We start from the raw sequence: 25,894 nt of genomic DNA, 5'->3' as shown, positions 1-25,894 counted from the left end.
AGTCTTAGTCTTAGTCTTTTTGACGAAAATACTTATTCGTTTTAGTCAATTTTAGTCATTCCTATATGTGATAGTTTTAGTCTAGTTTTAGTCGACGAAAACTCAACAAGGTTTTCGTCTAGTTTTAGTCAGTTTCAGTAAAAAAAAAAAAAAAAGTATTTCAACAAATTAATTCAATAAAGGAATGGTTTTACACATAATGTTTCCACCCAATGCCAAATACTTTATGGTCTAAGGATTATCCATTAGCCTACACACAGATAAAGTGGTAACAGTAGTGCATTCAGTTTTTTTTCTGATGGAGTGACGGCAGGTGTGTTGAGCAGAATGTGCGCTGCATGCCAGGTGGTGGGCGTAACCACACAAGGATGCAGCAGTGTTGCAGACACTTGTTGATTTTAATGGACAGATTACACGCACAATAAGCAGAAATGTCATGCATTTGAACGTCTGACCACCCGTCAGTGCCGCGGAGCGGCTGCACCGCACTGACCGAGGTCACCAGAGCAGCGGATCACTGCCTGCTGCTCTCTGCCGCTCTAATCACAAGCACCGGGCGGCGGCGCACCGCGGCTCGTCTCAGCAGCGTCGTTCTGTTGTTGACGGAGCTGTTGCTAAATCGTGTGCAGCTATGACAGTCCATAATATGGAATGTAGAGGCGATCACAGCCCGACCACCATTTACGTCCGTTCTCGTCTCGTCAACGAAAACTCACACACGTCTCGTCATGTTTTCGTCATCAGAGAGCCATGTTCGTCTCGTCACCGTCTCGTTATCGTCATGAAAAAAAGGGGCGTCAACGAAAATATTTCGTCATCGTCATCGTTAACGAAAACAACACTGGTGGCTATATAATACACCCTCCGACTAGAACTACGTCTTCAGAGCGATTGGATGATACAGGGACTCACCTATAGATAAATATAGATAAAAATATTCAATTTGTTGCCCAATTAATTGATTATATTTATCAATAAGTGAGTGCCAGTTTCTATTACTTTGTTGCGACACGCACCCAGACCTGTTTATGTTTGTCTTTTGAAATTGTGTAGATGTTTTTCATATTTTTAAGGATACAAGGGAATCGCCGTCGGAAAGTGAGCTGGTTACCATGCTAACTTCAGCAGAACGAAAGCTATGTTGAGTAAAGGAACGAAGTTTGACGTTGAACTCATATGGTGAGTAAACAATTGTTGCCGCTAACATTTTAGCGTTAAACAAAAGTTATAAATAGTTTCATTAAAGATGAAAAAAGAAAAATGGAAGTAAATTTAATTATACAAACAACTTTCCTGAAAAGCTGACACGGCAACAGAAGGTATTCACCTTACAGCAGCATTTCTGTGTTACTTGAAACTTACACTAAGTATAAACTGACAGATCGTCTCTCTGGGCAACATGATGCACAAACAGCCAAAGTAATCCTGTAATGGACAAAGCGAGCGCCATGAATAATGAGTAAGCTCCCTCTCTCTCCATCTCTCTCTCTCTCTCGAGTGCTGCTCCAGACAGAAGGGCCAGGTGTCCAAACTTCACCCTAGTTTTGCATCATCATCCATCGCCTCCTACCAAACAGGCCTCCAGCTACTACATGCCCGAGGCGGTGCGTGATATGATTTACTGTGAGCCACGTCAAACTGCCTGTGGGAGACAGAGAGAGAGAGAGCCATGTGCCTGAGAATTGAGAGATTCAACACTTGCAGGCGTAGATTAAAACCATCACACTGAGAGAGAAGACTGAGGGAAACCAAGTAAAGCAGCAACACAACAGTCACTAGTCGGAGTTTGCAGGGCAGGACTCACTCGGACTCACCGGTGCAGAGTTATCCCTGCAGACAAGATTAAATCCTGGGGAAGCGAGTCCAGTGGAGTCACGCAATGTTACAAATCAAACAAAGGAAGCAATGCAGGGAAACTAACAACACTCCAGATCCTCTATTGTAATATATACAGAGATTAAACTGTCCTCTTATTTATACTTTATTAAAAACTGAAGTAAAACTAGTCCAACTGAGAAAAACGGAGGAGCCATCTGTTTGTAAACTCTCTCACCTCAGAGGGACTGGAAGGCAGCGGTTTGGACTTACACTCACACTGAAATCCTGATCAGTGTAAACTGAGCCACATCTCCAGAGAGCGTTTTCCAGCAAACACTGAGGAGTGTGTTTAAAGATCAGAGCCAGTGCTCTGTCCATCCAGAATAAACAAGGCCACTTCAGCTGGCGGTGAAGCCCCGGCCTTTTGCTTCGCCTGACCTGCAACCTCCACCGGGGTCAAACGCTTTCAGCCAGAATCAATGGTGGCTGATGCTCTTCATACAATTACCCATGGGCAGAGGAACAACATAGAGATGAATGGAGATGTCTATCATCTGCCCAACCAGTGGCGCTGCTGAGGACAGAGAGGATGTGATCAAAGCAAGAGGCACAAAAAGGAGTCGTGTAACTGGCAGTTTGTGGCAGGAGTTCAATAAAGCAGCTTACTAGCCCTGAAAACAACACTTACTGTTTCTATCTATGAGCATTTGGCCCAGTAGGTTATTTTCTGTGGGGGGTATTTCTGCCTTTATTATGACAGGAGGACAGTAGAGAGAGACAGGCGTGAAATGCAGCAAAGGGCCAAAGGTCGACATCAAACCCACAACAGTGAGGATAAATCCTCCATTATTAACTCAATATTAATGTAGTCTGTTTAATAAACGAAAAGAGTTGAAAAGCGACAGTCTGAAATGTTAAGAATTTCTACCAGACCTGAACAAGAGGAAGAGAAATGGTTGAGGTTGGTTTATTCTTTCTATCCATGTATTTAGGGCTGGACAGTGTGGTGTAAAATGTACATCATGTTATAGTTTGATGTATAGTAACAGTATAAATCACTGCATTTTCATTTATTTTAGGATTCTTGTGTAGCATTAAATATAGAGGGGAAAAAAGCTAAACCTTCTCTCAAGATACTTTCATCTCATTTTTTATCATGAAGCTGCACAAGATGAAAATAAAAACTGACTTCAAGTAAAACAGAACAGCGGGTTTCTTTCCCTCAACCAACTCCAACCAAAAGAATTGGCATTAATGCGTCGGCGTAGTCCAAAACAATTTCTAGTCTACAAGCTGACTTAGCCTCAGCTTGTTCCCCCAATCACTCAACGTTTGCAGATAAAACATAATTTTGCTTTCTTAATATTCCAACATGTGCAGATTTTTTTCCAGGAGTGTCGGGACAGTCACTCCCCCAATGAGCAAGAACCAGATCTGACTGAGAAAGATGAAATGATGTGAGAGTATCATCATTTTAAAATGAGCGTTGATCTTCATCAGCAGGGGGTCTCTGCTGCATCCTGTGCTTTTTCTTAACCTGGCTTTAACTGTTTTGGTTTTTTGTTTGTTTCGTTTTTTTTCCTCCCTTTACAAGGCGGAGCGTTATCCTCGCGTGAACCGCTTACCCTCCAGACAAAGGCCGCGTTTGTAGCTGTGGCTGGAAATCAGCTCTACTCATTCTCCACACAGCAGAAGAAGAAAGAGAGAGAGAGGGGAGAGAAAAAAAACAAGAGGACAAAACAGGGTCAGGCAGTGAGCTCGAGTTTATCTGAGCCTGGTGCCACAATGAGCGCCCCAGTCCTCCTGTTACCATTCTGGCCTGTCCTGCCTGCTCTCTGTGGACTGATTAAGACTGAAGGCTGGAAGGTGTGGAGTGGAGTGAGCACACACACACACACACAGCTTCACCCCTTTGTGTCTTTAACAAGTGTGTGAAAGGCCAATGGGCAAATGTTTAAATGGAGGATGAACTGTATGCAAACTACTGTGATGCTTGTGTCAGGCACAAAGATACAGTGCTGCTGTGCAAACTTGGTAGAGCAGAGGGAAATATATCATCCACGTCTTGTCTTCAGCCGCTGACGTCAGCTGCACATCTCAAGTTTAAAAAAACGAGGGAGCGTCCATCTTGGATCGGCCTCCTTCCATCCCCCATCGCTTTAAATGATGAAGCATCAGAGTGATTTAATCCCACGACGACACACAGTCGATCAACAGTCGCCGTTTTCCGTCCAATCACTCCGCCTTTGTGCATGTGTGTGTCCCTCCGGTGCTGGATGTCAATGCTCCTGATGGTTACACAGCAACACAGCAGCATCTCCAATTCACTACTACTACTACTACTACTCCGTCAAAGACACACATGCATGCACACACACGCACAAACACAATCAATACGGCCAAGTTCTGTAGGAGGACAGGATACACCTCATCAATAATGAAAGTGTGTCTTGTGAGGAGTCTGAGATTTGATTCTTTGCCCGCTGGTTTCCCATCCAGTGACGGATAACCTGCAGATAGCCAGACAGGTCTCAGCCATTACAGGGAGGCAGGAGGAGGAACACACACACACACACACACACACACACACACACACACACACACACACACACACACACACACACACACACACACACACACACACACACACACACACACAAATAGAGGAACAGCAACAAATGGAAACACACACACACACACACACACAAATAGAGGAACAGCAACAAATGGAAACACACACACACACACAAACAGCATCTATCTACCATTTAGCAGCGGCTCATAAAATAACACAGGCGCCTCTGGCCAATTTGCCAGACGGAACATTCCAATTTGACACAAAAGCCTCATAAGCATGCATCCTCACACACACACACACACGCACACACACACTCACACACACACACACACACAGACACACACACACACACACACAGAAACCCAGGGAAGCACACACACTGGGAGTCAAACTGGCTCAACTCATGAACACTGAGACAAACAAACATAAAACAATATGCATGAGTCTTGACATCGTTATGAATAAAATACTGATTATTCAGACTCTAAATTTACAATAAACCAAAACATCTATTAATATTTATAGTTTATATATTAATTAAGAGATGCAGCACGTATCCACTTTTTCTCAGTTCTTATCCGATTCTGTGCCGATACCAAATACCAACCTTGTTTTCATAATCATCATCTTTATTGTTGGTGTTGGTATTATAGGGATAGTTCAACATTTTGGCAAATAGGCCCATTGCCATAATCCCTATAGTTTTAGGAGTAGGTTCGTTACCTTTAATTGTCGGTGCAGAGCCATGAGCTGCTCAGAGCTACGCTACGGAGGCTCATGGGATTTCTTGGTTTCCATCATCAAACTCATCAAATACACAATCCAACAACTCCAAAACGCTCTGGTGGACAAGTTGTGACCTGCACATTCACCACACTATGAGATATGGGAACATTATGAGACAAGAGTTGTTTTCGAGGCAAATGCAGAGACTGCTTGCCGAAAAACTGCCCTCGACGGGAACGTGCATCAGTGGTTTTGCATGAATTTACCTCTAAAACAACTCTGTCTCGTAACGTTCTGTTATTATCTCATAGCGTGGTGAATGTGCAGGTCACAACTTGTGCGAACCTACTGCTATGACTATAGGGATTATGGCAATGGGCCAATTTGCCAAAATGCTGAACTATCCCTTTAAGTATAAGGGTTGCACCGAGTCAGAGTAAACCCAGCAAAGCACTTCTTTCTTAAAGTTCAGAAAAGTATATTAAAATGCATTAAAATTAAATATATTCCAAAGAAATATATTATGATTTGTGTGTTGGCTCAACAACTGCAGCAGCAACAACTTAAGGTTTTCAAATTTAATATTTGAAATAAAAGTGCAAGAACTGTAGAAAAAAATAAATATGTAGAAATGAATATCTACAAAAACAAATAAGTACAAAACAATAGTTTAACTGAGCAGGATAAATCAAGCAGAAGCTTCTGCAGCAGCAACAACTTTTAAGTTTTCAAATGTAATATCTGAAATAAAAGTGCAATACCAACTCTTCTTCTTCTCCTTTGTAACTAGACACACAAACTAGAGAATTGAAAAGGTCCCGTCTCTAATATTAATACATTTTCTTTTATCTTTTCAGTCGATTCATTTAGAAGTTTAAATAATTCTCTCTGTCATGATGAATAAAGAGAAGAATCATTCATTCATTCATGTGTGGTTCCCTCCAGGAAATCTGCCTCTTAACTTTATCTTTACAACATGTGTCTGCAGCCTGTAGATCTCTGGATAGTTGAGCACCTCCCTCATCCACAGTGACAGCGACACGACCACAGAAGAAGACATGATCTCGCCTGAGCACAGAGGCAGCGAAGGCCGAGGCAGCAGAGCAAGTGGGGGAAAAAAATTAAGTTGTTGTGGCTGGTGGGTGAAGTTGACGCTGGAAACTGTGATAAAATCCTGAGAATGTGTATAACCTGCCATGTTGTCCTGCTGCAATGACAAATCTAGTTTAACTCGGGTTTTTCCTGTGCGACAATGAAAAAGTAAAAGCGCAGTTACTAACTAGAAACCTGCCAATCCAATCAGTTGGTATCAATTTAATCCTGAATCATCCCGACCAACAATCATATCCAGTCTTAAAGTATCAATAACATATTTGATGATTAGGATTTGAAATTCAGGATAATTATGATTACATCAAGGTGGTGCAAAACAGAAATATTCCTTGAGGCAAATGGTTGACCACGTCTTCTTCAGACTACTCTGCCTTTGTTTTGTTTTTTCTCACTATGACTAATGTAACACAAAGTTGTTTAACCTACATCTGTGTCGCCATGAGATCACATGAGATGAGATCATGTGAGATGTTGCTGCTCCCTCGAGCATGATAATCGTGAAAACATCCCACATCCGATGATCAGTCAGTTTTCTAGACAGGGTTTATTTCTGACTATTAGACTCTTTGTGTATCTTATTAATATATATTTAATCTATTTAACTATTAAAGATCGTTTAATAGTTTCTAAGGACCCACAGAGATCCTGGTTCAGTTACAGTAAGTCCAACGATAACTGAGGCCCATTGTAGTAAGTTATAGCACATATAAAGAGTCAACTTGTCCTTGTTGTGACTTTTTGTTTATCTATCAAGCTGTGGTTTCATTTTAAAAACTTCCATGAGCAACGCACACACACACACACACCACAACAACAACAACAACAACACTGTATTTGTCTGCACTGTTTAAAAGTCACGAACACCGGCACTGCTCTGGAAATGTTCTGGGACGACTTGCAAAGGTGTGAAAACTCTCCCGGTGTGACAAGAGCAGTCCGAGCTGTGTGATCGGTGTTATCATTGACAGCAGCTGCAGAGGTGGATACACAAAAAAGGAGGGAAAAAAAACACACATACACAAAAAAAACCCACAAAACTGCCTCCAAAACACAAATCACAGATGATGAGCGGCTGCACTGCACTGACCTCTCTGTGGGAAAAATGATCAGTGCCGACGGCAAAATCTCTCTCTTTGCAAACAGAATTCTCCCCTGCGATTGGACCCTGGCGAAGACCTGAAAACGCGTTTAACTCCCACTGTCTAATACACAGTAACACTTCACCGTGGGGCACATTCACTCAGGCTTAACTATTGTTAACAACCCGATGTGATTATCTTAAATCAAAGGCAATATCGCCGCTGACGTTGTATAGAAACAGCATCTCTGTGTGCTTGCTGATGTGCACAGTGGATAAAAAGCATGTGAAATATTACCGATGCTTCAGAAACATTTTTATGATTTTCTTTCATCTGATATTTTCAGGGCTGTTTGTTCTCCGTCTGTGGTTTCATTGATCTTCTGTTGCACTTGTGTTCAAAAACACTCCTCCCAAAGTGATATGCATCCCGCTGGAGGCATTATCACACAGCCTTGTCCACAAGAGAGAAGACAGGGCGTCTGGGTGTTGAAGTGTGTGTGTGTCTGTGTCAGTGTGTGTTGGCGTGTGAGCAAGACAGGAGTGTGTGTGTGTGTGTCTGTGTGTGTTTGTGTGTGCTCATGCATGCATCCATGTGTGATTTACAATGGGTGTGAGCAAACTGCCAATGGGCAAAGACAGCAGTGGGACAGAGGGGCTTGTCTGGCTTACCAAAGATATTTGTGGAATGTCCTTTCTTGGCGAGGGGCTTCAGCTCGTTGTGACCCCAGCCGTACTGTCTGTAGCTGTCCCATGCGTGCTTCATCATCTGAGAGAACAAAAACAAAAACAACAGCACGTAAGAACATGAAGTCACCAAACAGCAACTCATATCTCCAAATAGAATCCCCTGATGATGATTATGATGATGATATTTTTTCTCTTTAGGACCATAAGTGCAATTTTAGTCAAATAAAATCACAATGCCAGTTAGGGCTGGGTTTAAAACTATTTTATACTACTACTAACTATTTTCTGATTCATATCGAGCTTCATTTAAAAGATATGATATTGATTCATAAAACACCTACTATATTGATCTTTTAATGTGTGAAATTTCCTGTTTCCTCTGTTAGATCTGCATGATTGCGATTATCAGTATCACCCACAACTGTACTGAAGAGTTGCACTTCTGGGTTTGGGTCATGTTAAATAAATGTGCATTAATGCAAATGCTTTTTGGTCAATTCTTTATGTAAACTTTGATATTTTTGAAAATGCACGAGGTTAGAGAGTTACATCTTCCTTAGTTCTGTGAAAACCTCACTCTTAACCGAGCAAAATTGGTATTAAAAATGAAATATATCTAAATGAATCAATATCGAATTGAATCTGGACTTTGTGAATCAGAATCAAGTTGATTCAGTAAATCAGTAGCGATACCCATAGCCCTAATGCCAGTTACAATGGCTTTTCAACCTGTCAGTGAGACTAGTGAAGGGATAAACGAATAAATTCAATGCAGAAGAAGAAGCTATCATGTACTGTAGTATCTGAGTGTGATGCCAAATCACCCAGATGATAATGAAGCCTGATGAGGCAGAAAACCTTTATTTTGTTTTTTTGGGCTGTGATTTTAATTTGTAAAAGGAGGCTGATTGTAGGTTTTCTCTGTCTCTGTTGGTAGTTTTTCTTGCCAGTAGCAGCTGGCGATCGTTGCTTCGCCCATCGTTGTTGTTTATAAGACTCAGAACAAGTCCAAGATAACGACGAGTGTCATCGTGGTCACATTGCGCAAGTAAAATCATTATAGTAGCCTGTTTATAGCGTGTGAAATTTTAGCAGTGGTGCTCACAACCTGAATGAAAAGCTGCATCCATTGAACTGCAGCAGCATTCGTTCAAAAAGTCCAGGGTTTGTTTACTAGCTGGAGGAGAGGAAGTTGAGAAGGCTTCAAAATGCAAATTATTATTCCCAAAAGTATGAAAGATTTATGATATTTGGTTTGGTATCTACTGTATATAATACATTTAAGCTGCTGTTTGCCTGGTTGAGTTGTACTGTACTGTACAATGGTCAGTAGACCAGAACAGGAGGGGGCAGAGTGAGCGGAGATTAACCTATTGTGGATGGCGTCATTCTCTTGGATGGATTAAAAATGCTAAAATGGGTCACAGAAAGTACTTTGACTGCAAACTCAAGCAAGTTAATATGTGGGAGAAACGGTGAATACACACGTACAAGTTTATGTAGAGTGAGAAACCTTCTGTCCATAAGATTAACCAATCAATACTTAATTATCAACACCAGACAAATTCTAGGAAAAAAATAAATTACCATGTTTGGTAACCCTTTAATTTACAGGCCACTAATTACGTGAAGAAATAGCCAAGAAATAACAAGTAATTGTGTCTAGAAATAGCTTAGAAATAATGGTCAATTTTATAGTAATGTCGAGAAATAGAGCCAAGAAATAACGATTGATTGGGTAGAAATAGCCCAGAAATATCGGTCAATTGCAATTAGACATGGTGGAGAAAAATTCTGGCCTTTCCCAAAAAATTCAAAGCATGAAAAGCATGTGTGATCTTTTGCCTTCATGAAAAACATGACATTACTATGACTACTATGTTATTTCTCAGCTATTTCTTGACATTATCACGTAATTATCTCGTAATTAGCGGGCTGTAAATTAAAGGATTACCATGTTTTTTTCTTTCTTTTATTCATAGGAACTCCACATAGAAGCACCACAGTCGAGCCCAACACACACACACACACACACACAGGCGGTTTGTCAGGCCTGAATGGGGTTCATGACCCCAAAGACTTCAATCTGGAGGCTCATGCCGCTGCATCAATGTTCGCGCCACCCACATACACACACACCTTTTGTGTTTGTAAGAGGCGAACGCACAAATCCAGGTATGACAATAATCACATCGAGCACTTTGTCTTTATATTTCTACTTCAGTGCATTATCTTCTCTCTCTCTACCTCCCTCCTGTATCTGCGGACATTCGTCTATGGAGAGGGGAACAAAATAAGAATCTATTTTTCATATGACCTTTGAGAGGAGGCTGCAGGAGATGAGCTCGGGGGAGGGAGGGAGGGAGGGGTGGATGAGGATAAAAAAGAGCAAGAGATTGTGAGATGAGCTCTGACATGGAGGCTGATGCTGAGAAGAGGCGCTCCAGGGCAAACAGAGAAGATGACACAGCTGAGGGAGGGAAGAGGGGGGAGAAAAAGTGGCAGCTTTTACTGGAGCGACTGCTGCTCTCTTTCAATTTTAAAAACCTTTTTCTCCTCCTCCTCCTCCTCCTCCTCTTCTTCCTCCTCCTCCACAGTCCTTTCTCAAGTGGCATCAACAACCTGAGAAAAAGTACATTTCCTCTCTATGAGGTCGTGTCAGTCACTCTTTCTCTCTCTCTCTCTCTCTTTCTCTCTGGTTCTGCAGACATCTGTTGATCTACCTGGCAGCCGTCCTGTCTGTCCATCTGCCAGCCTCGGCATGATTTTCAGCTCATCGTATAATTCCTGTGGTGACCTTGATGCTGCTGACGTTGGTTACCAATTCCCTGCATCAAACCATCACACAATTGGTCTCATCGTGTTTTACTTTCATTCATTAAATCGACATAATAAGGAAACATAAGGAGGTCATTTTTACAACGTACAGGAACATGGATGGGTGAAGAATGAGAGTGTGTAAATGTCTGTATGTGATTTTGGATTTGAGTGCATAAATTTAGGTGTGGCTGTATATTTAAATGTGTATGTGACTGTATATGGGTTGTATATAGATGCATATTGGCTGTATATTAAAGCAGAAGTGAGTGATCCGGTCGTTTTCGCTAATGCTGCGTTCCAGGCAGGCTTTTGAAATCGTAAATTACAGCTTCAAGTCACAACTTACGACTTTGTAGCGTTCCAGGCAACCCACTCCTGTTTTTCCGACCTGTTTTACCGGTGAAAGTCACTATAACGGCCACTCGTAACTTCCGACCGGTGAACTCGTACCAGATCGAACTGGTACCACTTCACGGTCGGAAAAATACGAGTTTCCTTGAACGCACCATAACAGTCCTCGTCCCTACGTCACCACATTCACGGCGTTCCTTGGCTGCACACACAGCCCTGCATGCCGTTCTCTCTCCTCATTGGATAAAAACTGTAGGATACGATAAATGTTTTCTCTTCGGCTCAGAGCAGAGCAGAGTGACTGAGAGACCCGTGTTTCAGTCCAAACACTCTATGTAAGTGATTGCTGTCGGAAGATATAACTATTTAAGACTTATATTAACACAAATATATCACTCACTTCTGCTTTAATGTATATAGGTCTATATATGGTTGTAGGTAGATTTCTATATTTTTATACATATATTTTTTTGTTTTTTAATATCTTGACAAGTAACGAGAATAATTATTAGAGGATAATAAGATAAAAAGGATAAGGGGTACTAGGATCATATAAGTTTTTTACTTCTTCCAACTTCCTTTCGAGCCTGTTAAGACTGTTGATGAACATAATTTACTAACTTTATTTGTTTTCTATTACTATTTGTTCTGTTTGTTTTTTGTGTGCTTTTTTGTTGTTGTTTGCTTTGTCTTCTGTCAGTTTCTTTTATACTACCTTACGTGTTTGAAATCAAGGCTTAATTAATAACGTTATAATGATTATCTGACAACTGTTGACAACATGATTTTTCCCTCATAATGAGCTTAGTTTTTTCTGTATTCTTGGGTCATTACTACTTAGAAAAATAAAAAGGAAAGACTTTGTGTACAAATATGACTAATTCTGTTGACAGATGCCACATTAAGACCTTCTCCTCTAAAACATCAACCCTCCAATTAGGCTGATTTGGTGCCAAAAAGAGCTTTCAATTGTTGCTAACAAAAAAAATATTACTTTTATTCTGTGAACAATAGTTTGCCACCCGAATGCACCACAGTTAGAGCAGTATTTAAAAGCTGATTTGATGCTAATTGCTCTGGGGAGGCCTGCAAACTCACAGGAAAGTGAGAAGACAATAAGTCATTGAACAGAGGTGACACACACACACACACACCTGCTGTGGTAACAGTAGGGCAAGAGCCACAAAGTGTGCAACCTGTTACAGAGGCAGCATAATGGGCAATGGGGATTACTTACCCAGTCCACTAAGAGGAAGAGGAGGAGGGTGCAGAGTGGAGCGTGAGTGTGCATGTAAATCTGTATTAGCCTGTCAGTGTGTGTGTGTGCTACCTGCAGTAAGTGGCATGACCATTTTGTCATATTTCATTTATGAGGTGCTCAGGTGGATCATCTCGGTAGCAGCCCAGGCTCTGTGTGTGTGTTTGTACATCTGTTCCTTTTCGCTATTTGGCAAAAGATCATAAGAGCTCGGAGCAGGAGAGAGATCCTGTGTTGGCTGCTCCAGGCAGTCAGATAAAAAAATATAATTAAATAAATAAATAAAAACAACAAAAGGTGTGTTTCCACTAGAGGAACTTCCCCTGAAGAGCATGAACCTTTTGCAGAACCCCTAGATGCTGCTCCAACGGAGGTGGAGCTGCCAGGTTCTGAAATTAAGTTCTGGGGAGATTTAGTTTAGTTTTAGCAGCAAAAAAAGTTGGTCTTTGTCTCACCACCTACACGGATGGAGCTGTAGCACATTTACCTACATCTCATGTCATCATCATGCCTAATTTGCATAATCTTCCCACGGTGGAAACGCAGACAACAATGTGCCACAGGAACCTTTTACTTCCCTACTTTGTTGAAATGCACCTATATGATAGTTTCATCATGTTGTACTGTTGTTGTGCATATAAATGACATAGAAAGCAGCATTTGGGGGGTTGTTTTGCCTCTGGGAATTGAAAAGTTATTGAGAAGTTCAAACTCCAGCAGGAACTTTGCGGAGATGAACAAGTCGTCTGCAAAAAGGAGGATAAAGTGCAGCGGTAACGACCTGATGAAGTACCAATCATCAGGTTTTATTCCTCCCCTACCAATCTCTGGACTCTTCACTGCCGGTCCAACTGCCTCCCTCTGTATGCCACCATGAGAGGATGAGTATTCAGATCCTCCTCCACCTCTCCCTCTCTCCCTCTCTCCCTCTCTGGAGCAGGCAGGCAGCCAAGCTAATAAAGACAAGGGCCAGGAGTTTCATTGTGTTCTTGGCCTCATGGCTTTCCATGACGCACTCCATGCACACGCACACACACACGGCGGATTATAAATCAAATTAATACACACCGTGACATGGACACTTAAGTGTTGGCCGGCTCCCTGTGATCTGTGTTGATTGGATGCTTCATCAAATTTTGATTGGCCCATATGCCAAGGACAAGAGCAACGGTGCAGGGTGGTGTTTGACAATGTTGACAAACTGCTTATTTAAAGGACCTTGGAATACTAATTGGACATTAGGACACAATATTTTGATCGATCCTGACAACCACCTCTTGCCCATCACAGCAGCATCTCCAGAAACCACAAGGAGAGCGTGGAGGAAATTGTTTTTTTGTTTTTCGTTTGCGCTGGCTAAAGTGCGTCGGTTCATTTCACAATTAGAACTGGACCTCATCGGCAATTACCTCGAAAAACTGGCTGCAGAGGCGTCGCAGACAACAACTCGGGAGCCAAACCTCAACATTTTACTGCTGTCTGAATGGGGAAAGTTAAATTAAATCAATATTTCAAATATTAAAAACCAAAATGGCTCGGTGTTGATGTCAAAGGAGCGGCTAATGTTGCCGAAATCACACACATTTATTCGCCCAACTGTGTTTTTAGCTCACTGATTTTGGTGTTTTTAGCGGCGTGCTGTGCGGTTTGGATCCGCCGCAGCAGTTGGGGAAATTCTGTTAAATGATGCATTTTCTTGTACAGCACTTTGAGATACAAGCCATAAATTAAAGTGCCATTAAAGTGTTACGCTGAGACAAGCTTTCGGCAGAAGCGATGACAATGAGGGGGACGGTTCATGGATCACTTTGAGGGGAGAAAACAACTCAAAATGTGACACAGAGACAGCAAGATGAACGTTTCCAATAACATTTATTTCAGAGCACTAATAACTCTGGTTTGGATTGTATGTTTTTCTTTTCTCTCTCTTTTAAAGTGGTTTATGTTACCATGACTTCCCAGATGGATAAAAGCATCCTAAACCACTTCTGCTACTGAGATCATGGAGGGTGTAGTACAACAGATGCAAATATCATGACTCAAGGCAATTAATGTGAGGACATCTGCATGTTTTATTGGTGTCAAATTATCTGACCCTGACTGCTTCCTTCTACTATAGCTTTTAATTACTTGTTACCACTGGCTTAGGAGTAAATTAATATGCATTGGTGCTGGTTGTCTACCGAAATGTCAAAGCCCCAGAGGTGTTGTAGACCTTTATTCCTTCATTTGTCACACACGACATGTTTACCTGAACATTTTTCAATGGCAGACACCGCTGCTCCCTTCCCGTAACACTGAATCCTCGTCTCTACGCTGGTTTCCAAAAACAGAGAATCACTAAAGCTCGAATACTCTGTGGGAAATAACTCCTCTTTGAGCAGAGTCCAAGCTGCTGAGGAACAGCCACACGGAAAATATTCAAACTCCCCTGAGACTCTGAGACTGCAGCCGTACTATATCTCTAGTTTGATACAAGAAAATGCATCTCAAGCAGAAATGAAAAATGTATTTTCAATCTTTAATCTTGTATCCACGTGTTAATTGTTCATCTATCAGTTGATATTTGCCAATTTCACATCAGAAAGATGTATTTTCGAACGTTTGATGACTCATCATGCACAAGAGGGTGGTCCTAATTTTGCGTCCAATTCAAACTTTTTTCATCCCTCACCTGAAATATAAATCCCGTCAGTCACCGTGACAACCTCCAGGCTGTAAAGAGCTAGTTCTGCCGACAGTAGATGTTTTTCTCTTGTTGTTTTTATTTCCTAGTATATTTCTGCTTTGCCTTTGCAGAGTATTTTTTGCATTCTGCATTTCCTTTCATTTACTGGAGCCGCTATTGGCTGGTTTTTATTGTGTTATATTTTGTACGGTGATATTTTTGAAATGTTGGCGGACCCCAGGAAGAATAGCCGCAGCCCTTCTGTGGTTAATGGGGAACCTAATAAAGAAAAGAAAAAAGTAGTGCTGCTTGGTTATGAAAAAAAATCATGCTCAGGTATTGCACATGTGTGTCTATCTAAATCCCAATAGTCCAGGCTTATTTGCACAATAGAAATTGACAAAATAATAGTCTCTATTTCTTTCTATCTATCTCCAATAGTAATTCCTGAAGTTTTGAGATCGTTTGGAGCCAAAAGCTGACAGTTTCAGTGTTTGTGTTAAAGCAGATATCAGTGGAATGTTTTTGTTAATATAAGTCCTAAATAGTCCTATTTTCCGTCAGCAATCACTTACATGAAGTATTTCAGCCTAAACACGAGTCTCTCCGTCACTCTGCTCTGCTGTAACCCGAGGAGAAAATTTTCCTTGTGGGATACAAGTGTTATCCAATGAGGAGAGAGAACGGCATGAAGGGCTGTGTGTGCAGCCAAGGGATGCGCGTGAATGTGGTGACGTAGCACGAGGACCAATTGATGCCTGACAAGGGCGGGGGCTGCTAACTCATGGTGCGTTCAAAGAAACTCGTACTTTGTGTTTTTCCTTCCTGTGAAGTCATACCAGTTCGATCTGGTACGAGTTCACGGGTCGGAAGTTACGAGTGGCCGTTATAGGGAACTTTCACAGACAACAGGATGGTAAAAACACGAGCTACGGGTTACCTGGAACGCTACCAAGTCGTAGTTGTGACTTGAAGCTGTAACTTACGGTTTCAAAAGCCTGCCTTGAACGCAGCATTAGCCGAAACGGCCGTGAAGCTGATATCTGCTTTAACTAGAGAAGACAGAGGGAGAAAACGAGGCAGTTTGCAGCGATATTAACTAAAAAAATGTTGATTCAATTGTTCTATAAATGTGACTTTGGCAGCTGACAGGAGGTTGATGCGGTTTGTAATTTTAGAGAGCGATCAACATCCGTGACGTGGGAACATGCAACACATGTGAAACTGCTCAGCCGCTTCAAACTGAACTGGACACAAACCAAAAGCACCGTGTCAAAGGTTCCTATCCAACATCTCCTGTGTTTCACCGTCTCTTCCTCCGTCACACTCGGCCTTTACTCCCTGTGAGTCCTGATGGTGGTTAGTCGTCTTGTCAGCTACAACCCGCTGTGAATTACTACATCTGGGACGACTGTGGAGCATGACGGCAAAACCAGGAGCACTGGTGGTTGTGGGATGAAGACAGCCTGTTCAACCCTGACAACTCTCCAAAGTAACGCAGACAGACAAACACAGTCTGTCCCTTCATCGTGATTCATGGTGTTTTCTGTGGCAGCTGCTCAGTGAGGCTGGAATCACTGTAATCCTTTCCACAAATACACTTTATTAGAGCGCTTTTTGAAAACCCATCTCTCTATGATTCACATCCCATTTTAATGCCTTTATATTAATTAGGTATGACAGTAAAATACCCCCATTTTACTTCCAAATACCTCGCCAATGTGCAGTAGCAACGGGTTCTTGTAAAAATGTCAATAAATTGACAGCCTGGTGGGCCGTTTTCTTTAACTGAGTTCACAACGGCATTTTTGCCAATACCAATACTGAGATAAACAGGGTTTTTATTTTATCCATATTCCCCCATGAGCCTAGTTTCTCTCTTGGAGTTTCTGCAACAGTCTAACTTGGTTCTGATGCAGACAAAAAATATGTACGGTGGTAAAAACACTGACAAAAGTTTTTAGTTGCTGCAATGTTTCTGAGCAGTAAACGCGTCATTAGACCACAGATCGTTTTAAAGAGAAATCAATACAGAAGTTTTGGGAAATGCTGAGAAAATGCTGCTGTACTTTCTTGTGTTATCTGAGGGTTTAGTCAGCTTGGCCTCAATTCCATAGAACAGTATATTCTCAATATTGGATGGGTAATATATGCTGTATCTCTCTGTACATTTCCCCCCCCTTTTTTAATTTCAATAAAATATGATTTACATGCAGCATAAGTCTATGAAACAGGAATTATTTATTGCCTGGAGTTACAGTTATAATCAACTGAAGTCTTCCTACATTTTTACTATGATTTTGAAGGCAGGGTTTCATTAATAGCTGAGAGCTTATCAAACTGCTCAGCAGCCGCAGCAGCTGGCGCTCTATCCTATACATGTTTGTGCTCCACTTTCTCCTGCTGGAAAACTTAAGGAAACTGGTTTAGTTTAAATAGTTCAGGTTTGGGTTTCACAGAGATAGAGAGAGGAACGTCTGCTTTCCGCCATTTCCTTAAACGCCTCTCGATTAATAGTCTGGATAAATCACTGTGTCTTTATACAGCTCCAAACATGTAGCAGGCCGCTGCTGTTGTTTTCTTATTAGGTTTGCCACCTGTTAATTACTGAGGAGTCTTTTTTTTCCTCCCCTCCTTCCTTCTGCCCACCACAGGAGCTAATTGCGTTGAAGCTGGGGCGCTCACACACACACACACACACACACACACACACACACACACACACACACACACAATGTCGATGCTCATCTTCGTGGACGATGTGTGGCGAGGCTGCTTTGGATTGCCACCTCTGGCAAAATCTGTCACCCTGCAGATAATTGTATCTGCAGATGTAATTATCTGCATCTGCATGTAACTGGGCAAGACACACACATCTCCTCTGCTGTTCTCGCATCTTCATCTGCATTCATCTTCGTGACAAAGGGAAGCGTACGCTCTGGTGCAGCAGTGTTGTGTGCTTTATAATTAGCATCCATTATATATATAATACTATGTATATATAGTATGTCCAAATCAGAGGGTATTAGCGTTGAGTTTTGTAATTCACACCCATTATCATGTTGTATATCTGGTAGTAATAATTTATCGTGTGAGCTGTGCAAAGGAAAACATAATTTAAGGTTGAAAGAATTCAAAATGTGCAGTTAACGTACAATGACTAGATGATTTTGTGAAGAGTGCAATAGTCAAAGCTCAAGAAGGAAGATGTTAGATTAGGTGCGTTTCCACTGCAGGAACTTCGTGGTAAATTTTATGGGGCCGGGGCCGTTGGTGCGCTATTCCACTGACCATCTCCCAGTACTGTTACGGGGCTGAAAGGAGTCCCTGCCTCGGGGTAGATCAGCCCCGAAAAAACCCTGCTGATTGGGCATCAAAGTGGGATGCGATGCCAAGAGAAAGACCCGAAATGAGCGCTATTTTTAAAAACCCAGCATTATTAAAAAAGTATCTTCACAGCCAAAACAAGAGAACAAGACAGTAAAAGACTTATGAAAGTAGTAGTAGTAAAAAAAGAAAAGTATCAATAAATACATGATTGCGCGATCGAAACAGCAGTTTAAAAACTCAGCTTTATTTGAAACAAAAACAAAAAACTGCCGCACAACTATCGGGCGATGATCGAAACTGTTGCAAAATCAGATTCAATTTCTAATGCTTCTTATGTTAAATATTAAAATTTTGAATGGATGGAAATCGAAATATCAGTAGTAGTGGTGCAGCGGATCACAGTTGATCCGTGATCGGTAACGATTGCTCTCCATGGATCGGCACCCAAGTGGTCCGCGGATCGATCGATAAAAAAAAGAAGGTGTGCATGTAGTGTGGGAACACGTAGGCGCACCGCCCCAGCCGAATAAATGGGCGATTAAAAAAACTCTGCTCGTATATTTGAAGTTGCAGCACTACGTCGTTTTATCAACATGTTTACTAGCCCGAACACTGCAACGCACAACGTTAATATGCATGCATTGTTGCGGAAGGCACATGTCCGAACTTCAGTTTCACCTTCAAATTTTCTCATTTATTCTGTTCGAATAGTGAAGTTCGTTCTGACAGCCCTACGCTGCAGTCGAGTGAGAGGACGGTTCCTGTAAAAGTTCCCACCCACCCCCTCTTCTCTCTCTTTACCAGGAACTCCTGCAGTGGAAAACGCGGCTATTGACTTAAAAAGAGACACCTTACTGTTCTTGTTATCTGTCTCTGTGAGGACCGGCCATCTGTGGCATCTGGAGGTGACCCCTGAGTCACACTGTGTATCACCATCAATCAGTGAACATGTCTCCATCCACATTCACACTCACACAGTAAAGTAACATGTGGTATCTGTGTCTGGGGTTCCTCGGCACCGACTCCATAAATCATCCCTTGTCTTATTCTGTGCCTGAGAAGATTGGGAAGACTGTCACAGTGTAGACGTCTATTACCTTTTCTTCTTGCTTGCCGTGATGATGTGCGTGTTTCTATGCGGGCCCCAGTCACATAGACTATCTACCACCGCTGTAAATTTATTAATCATGCCACATTATACGCTCGAGCTCGCTTTGGAACTAACTGGCAGCCCAGGAGTGGCCCCTGTGTTATTAAGGTCAGAGTCAGAGGGAGATTAAAAACCTCTCTTTCCCTCTTCTTCCTATCAACCGACGAGCCTGAGAGTGAAAAAGTGAAGCCTTGAATGTGGAGGCAGCAGCAGCAGCAGCAGCAGCAGCAGCAGCAGCAGCGGCGGTGGTGGTGGTGGTGCTGGTGCTCATGTGATGAATTTATGTGGTCGACTCGGCCCACCCACCCACCAAAAAGACTCTCTCTTGTATTTCCATTTCAGTGGTTTAAAAGGAATTTCCAAATAAGCGAGGAGTCCAATTTAAAAGTCCTCCAGAAAGGTGCAGTAATGTGCCAACGGGAGATAAGTCACACATTTACTGCTCTGCTGCTTTGCCGAAATCTCTATATGCTTAATGCTGCTTCTTGATTTCTTGCTTCTTCGTTGAAAACACATGGCCGAGAGGAGGGTTAGAAGAAAAGCGGGAAAAAAGCGACCGGACTTGCATCGTTCCCCTTTAATAAAACTTGTAGGACTAAAAGAAAATAGGAAATCAGCTGACAGCTGGCAGGTTGGCCTCCGTCTTGATGTCCAACAAGAGTGCGCAGTCTATTAGGAGCTGTGACCTTCACAGTGCCAGCCAATTTCCTGCTTGCTGCTGCTGCCTGCTCTAGAAAAGAAGCACAATCTGCCCCCAGCCATCTCCCTTCCCCAAAGGACCAACGGCTGTGATTCATGCACCCTCCTCATCCTCATGTGCCACGCTCTCATACACACACACAATTACAATGTAGGGACACAGACAACCACAGGGCACTGAAATATTCATAAATCCCCTTCGAGCCAGCAGCTGAGAGCAAGGCCATTACTTTTCACCATTGTTTGGGGCGGGGTGGGAGAAAAAAAAATTAAAAACCCAGCTAAGCTCACCCCAGAAGAGGCAACGCAGCTTTTTGGGAGGTTTGTGGAGCAGGAGAGCTGAAGTCATGTGCTGCTGCTGCTGTGCGCGACCTCCAGAGTCAGTTTGACTGATTTAAAGCGCCTGTCCGTCCACCCTCCCGCCCGCCCGCCAGCCCGCCCTCGACTTTCCCCATCTCCTTTCAGCTCGCTCTATGGAGGCTTTTTCTATCTGGCTTAATGGAAAGGCCTTTCAGAAGATGCACGAGGGTGGCGAGAATGTGACATCTGAATTGCTTCTTGCAGTAAATACATTCGTGGCACTTAGGGCACCGGGTGGTGGTAATAAATTCACCATGAAATCAAGACAGTGAAGGAATCCAGATCGGCTCTTTTTATACAGCTTCCAAGCCAGCAGTTGTAGATAATGGGTTAAGATACGGTTTCACTCAGAGTGATGTATGGCGCCCACTAACATCGTGACGTCAGTTTTATCCATCTCTGGAATGAAAAATGTGTCGATATGTTTTTGTCCTGAGACTTTGAATAGGTCTAAAAAAAATTTAAAAAAAAGCCACATTTTAATTAATTACAAGACTCTTTATAGGTGATTATCCTTTTAATGCAGTATCTCTTTCAGTGTTGGGCATTAACTTGTTTGTATTGTTTGTGAACGCTGAACTGAATAAATCAGTTTACAAATGATGAAGTACAGTTTTAGAGCACAAAGCCCAGCTTCAACAGTGGCCAAAGTGATAGACGCATTTACTGCTGCTGTAGAGTTTGTATGAGCATCTTTAAGCAGATTTATGCACAAAGAAGTGAAAAAAAACACAAGTTTTCATGCAAACTGGTCCCAGCAGGTTGCATAATTACAGTATACCTTAACTGCACCCGTTATTGCAACTTTCAGCATAATATGACACATTATTTAAGTGGTGAAATATATTCTTAAACTTGACATTTTTTGAGTTTTAAATGTAACTCATATCTGTGATTCTTCAATGTCACAATAATTCATTTTGTTTGGGAGGCCTAATGATGGACGGTTAGAAGGAGGTCAGCATGGAGTTGAACCTGAATTGGATCATTTTGATCTGAATGAACTTTGAAATAGTTTTTTTGATTTTTTTAAAAGGCTTTTTAAGGCCTTTATAATGATAGAGACGGTGTACGGGAGACAGAAAATTAGGGGAAAGAGAGGGGGCATGACTACACCAAAGGGTGAATTACTACAATGCTTTATGAATTATCTCCATCTATATTGCGATATATTCAACGCACCTGTGAGTGTCCTGTATGTTCACCTCCATTCTGTCTTTAATCTTCTACTAAAGCCTATAATGTGGCTCCCCCTCACGCAAAGGAAGACTTTTTTAAAGCAGCGCTATTAGGGGTCTCTGGTCATCAAAGAATTTAAAGTGTCTTTAAGGTTTTCACAGGAGCAGATTTAAGATGAAGAAGGTATAAATGAGTCATGCGCTCTCTGTGTAACATTCACAATTACCTTGTTAGAAGCGAAGACATCATATTTAAAAGGTACAGGATGAGTCATCTTAGGTATTTAGTGCAGACTGGTGTAAAGGCTAGAAAGTAATTGTACACCAGAGTTACTAGACATCATAGGTTTCATCTGAGTTGGTTCAGATGTGTTTTTTAGATCTGGAGTTGGAAAAATGTGGAGTTTTTTTTTTATATTTATTTTTTAAACACTAGCTACCGTCACATTCCTCACATCTTCACTTTCTCAGACAGACAAGTAGTCTGGATTTGACAGGGCTCAAGTATTTCAAGTGTTTCAAGTATTTTCACAAACGGTGGAGAAAAATACAATTTAGCTCAAGAATAAAGGATTACAAGCCATGAGGAGCTTTTGAAGCGATAAATGCTGCAATACATCTGCTTCACTGACCCCTATACTATGTGTGTGACTGGAAACCTTTAACGCTGTATTATAAAAATAAAATAAAAATCACATATAGTATATATATTCACTTGGACTGGGGTAGGAATGAATGGTGAAGATGACAATGCTCTAAACACTGAATGTGCTAAACCCACTGGCAGCCGCTTTGGCCCAATGTGTGTTACAAATTGAATATGCACCTCATTTAACATCTCATCTCATCTCATATCCAAAATACTCCCACACTGCTAGTGTTTCTTGATGGCTACAACAAGGCTGAAATGTTTCTCTTCCCTCTCTCTATGTACCTGTGTGAGAAACTATCAAAAGGCCAAACAACAACGGCAAAGCTACTAATCACAACACACTTCAAGACATCTTCATTACTTAGCTGTTAGAGCTTTTTTTCTTGAGAGCAAAACCTTTTACAGCACGTGTTCTTTCATTCATCACTCATAACTCACAGCGGTGGGAGGTTTGTTGGCCTAAATTAAGGTAAATATTTAGGGCAATAAATGGGCATGTAAGCAATGTAAGGAAACGGCTGAGTCATCATCCAGTTCGCGTACATGTATATGTAAACACGGCGCTTAGTAACTGTTACTATGAAAACAGAGCTGCTGAATAAATAATTTGATTTATGCAATTACTTGCGGGACAGTTAGAAAGCCGGTGCTGCTCGTCTACATCAACAGATGCAATGAGAAGCATGTTCACAATGTTCACAATGTTCACAGATATTTTATAAACTTACATGAACTAAACTTTTTCTTAACTTTCCTTCACTGGGGCAGTCGAGGGCTGGAGCTTAACTGAAAGTCCCTGAGCGCCCAGATCACCCACACCTTGCTAAGGTTGGATGATCAGTTCTTATTAGTTAAATCTACTTTAATAACTTCTTTTTTAAATACACTACTCTCAAAAGGTTAGGGATATTAATTTCAATATGCACCTAAAATGCACTAGAATCTGCACAGGTGAACTTAATTTGACTTTTGAATGCACATATCCAACTGTTCAATGTTTCAGTACGTATAACATACCATGTTATTCTCTAACAAGATGATTAACCACAAACATCACAACAACAAGTGTCTGAAACATGAATCCACCACTAAATGTTCTGGTTCAATGACAGTTTGTATTGAAACGGTCTTCTTCATTATGCTGTTCACATTATGACATCATGAGTAGGGATGCACCGATGTGAAACTTTGGGCCGATACTGATACCGATACCAATGTTTACAATAACAAATAAAGATCGGCTACTGCCATCAGTATTTTCCGATGCCGCCTCATATTCCCTTCAATATCAGCAGATACCGAACAAAGACACAGAGAGACTGGGAGAGTCACAGAAAGGAAGAGAAGTGGACGTCCTGTGGTCACATGACACAATGATATGCTTTGTTGTGCTATTCCCACCACTGTTGCTAGCTTTTATTTCAATACATTGTTCAAGAAATGGCCTACTTTCATGATAAATATCACTGTAGCAGGAACTTTTTACATTTTCCATTAATTACACCTAAAAGTCGAATATCCCTAACTTTTTGTGAGTATATGCATTGCATTTAGTCTGAAAGGCCCAATGTTGGTAAATCAAAATATGGCTAAAAATGTCCTTAAAACACAAGAAAAATAACTTATTTCTGTGACTTTGATGTGTTGGACGTTCAGTGTTTATCCTCTTCCAAATGCAACGAACAATAATTAGTCTGTAATAAGATGTTGTTTTTGTGCCAGCGAAGGTGAGATGAAGCCGTAGCTGCTTCGCAACCAAGACCAAGACGGCAGCAATGATTGGCAAGTTAAAATACATTCTTTCTTATGTTTACATCGACTTCACACACGCCCACAGGCATGATTACAAAAACACGTGTGAAGTGTGACTCCTGTATTTATTTATATATCTATGATTACTGATGGAGACGTGTGGATCCTCAGTTGAGTTTTGGTAGAGGAAGAGAAGCAGTGAGGAATTTCAAACCTGCTTCCATCTGAGCTGAAAATAAAATAGTTGGTTTTGGTTTTTTTTTATTTAATTCCTGCATGTAACCGTTTAATGCAAACATCAACTCTCTTAGCTACTAATGGTTTAAAGATTAGTGTTCAATCCCATGTTCCACATAAACATCCCACACATGAAACATTTCTATCAGGCCCCTGAGGACCTGAAGAAACCCACTCCCCTGTTGCAGCCGTCTCCACCTTTTTTCTTTAGCAGCCAATTCTGATACATCACAAGTTATGGAAAGCTTACATTTTATTTCTGTCCTGCGTTCCGGCTCCTGAGGTGAAATATAACCGGTTGCTTCCCGGTTATCTCGAGCAGCGTAACATGTTTCATAGTTTTACAAGACAACAGCCATAGCAGCGATCAGGCAGACTGGTCCCATTAATTCATGATATACAGACGGAAGACTATCACACACTCAGGGGAGGGAACGATAAGGAGGGAAAACAGTGAAAACTTATTCCACTGTCAGGGCGCTGATCTCGCTCGCTGATTTAAGCAGATAATTGATGACCTTGGTTTCATTTAGTCTTTTTCTGGTTGGAGGGAGGAACAAAGCCGGGGACAGAACGCCAGAACGCCACTCCCCCTCCATCACCTTTGATCTACTCTGTGAGGATAATTACACTCGCCGTTTACTTAAAAACGATTAGGATCATTTCTGCTCTTCACCTTATTATGTAATTTATTATTTTAAAAAAACACATTTAAGCTCTTCTGAGTTTGGTGTGATAGATCTGTCATATTACCAGACATTTCATGACAGGGGTGGGAAGCTTCGCCAAACTCAAAATGTCAAATTAAAATAATTATTGATTCAGGAGAAAGAAAAGAAAAGAAAAGAAAAAAGAGGTGGGGGCACAAGCTTCAAATGAAACTGGAGCTGACAGTTCAGCTAAAAAAGCAGCAGCTCTTTTCAGTCAAAGTAATTCATTTAAGCCAATTGCAATAACCAAGGTGGAAACACTTCACCTTGCAAAGCTAATTATTGAGTCGTTAAATCCAAAATGTGCCCAAATGCTTGTCTGTTTTTCAAAGGTAGATTAACAACACAGTTACACCGGTATGTGCAAAATGCTCATCACCCAGCTGCTGCACTGTTGTAGACGAGTGCTCTGTTAACGTAAAAAAAAAAAAAAAAAATCTTTCTAGTTGTTGCTGAATTGATTCAGTATCGTAGCAGCAGATCAGGACAACGACTCTTTAGTGAATATTCAAAAGGTATAACCAGCTCATCGTTCATCAGGAGTTGAAGAAAAGATAAATCTCTTCTATATAAAATGCATCAAATAACTCAAGGTGAACTGTCTGCACATTGTGTGCAATAAAAACCAAAGAACAAACACCACCTACATGTTCTGGCTCGCCTTGAGATCGCAGAAATACATACTCTAAAGACGTCATGGGAATAATCAGTGTCTGTGAGTGTTCA

At 41.5% G+C, this 25,894-nt stretch overlaps 1 protein-coding gene across 1 annotated transcript in view; it reads right to left on the bottom strand.

Annotated features, from left to right (window-relative positions):
• man1a2 (mannosidase, alpha, class 1A, member 2) overlaps window positions 1-25,894 on the bottom strand; it is a 176,703-nt gene that overhangs the window by 104,946 nt on the left and 45,863 nt on the right. Inside the window, exon 4 of the mRNA XM_083997156.1 lies at window positions 7,986-8,082. Coding sequence (XP_083853282.1) covers window positions 7,986-8,082 — 97 coding nt within the window. The remainder of the gene's footprint in view (window positions 1-7,985; window positions 8,083-25,894) is intronic.

Source organism: Trachurus trachurus, assembly GCF_905171665.1.
Source record: "Trachurus trachurus genome assembly, chromosome: 21".
Taxonomy (NCBI): Eukaryota; Metazoa; Chordata; class Actinopteri; order Carangiformes; family Carangidae; genus Trachurus; species Trachurus trachurus.
Note: the sequence above shows the minus strand (reverse complement) of the source record. Positions and strands in the feature narration are given on the sequence as shown.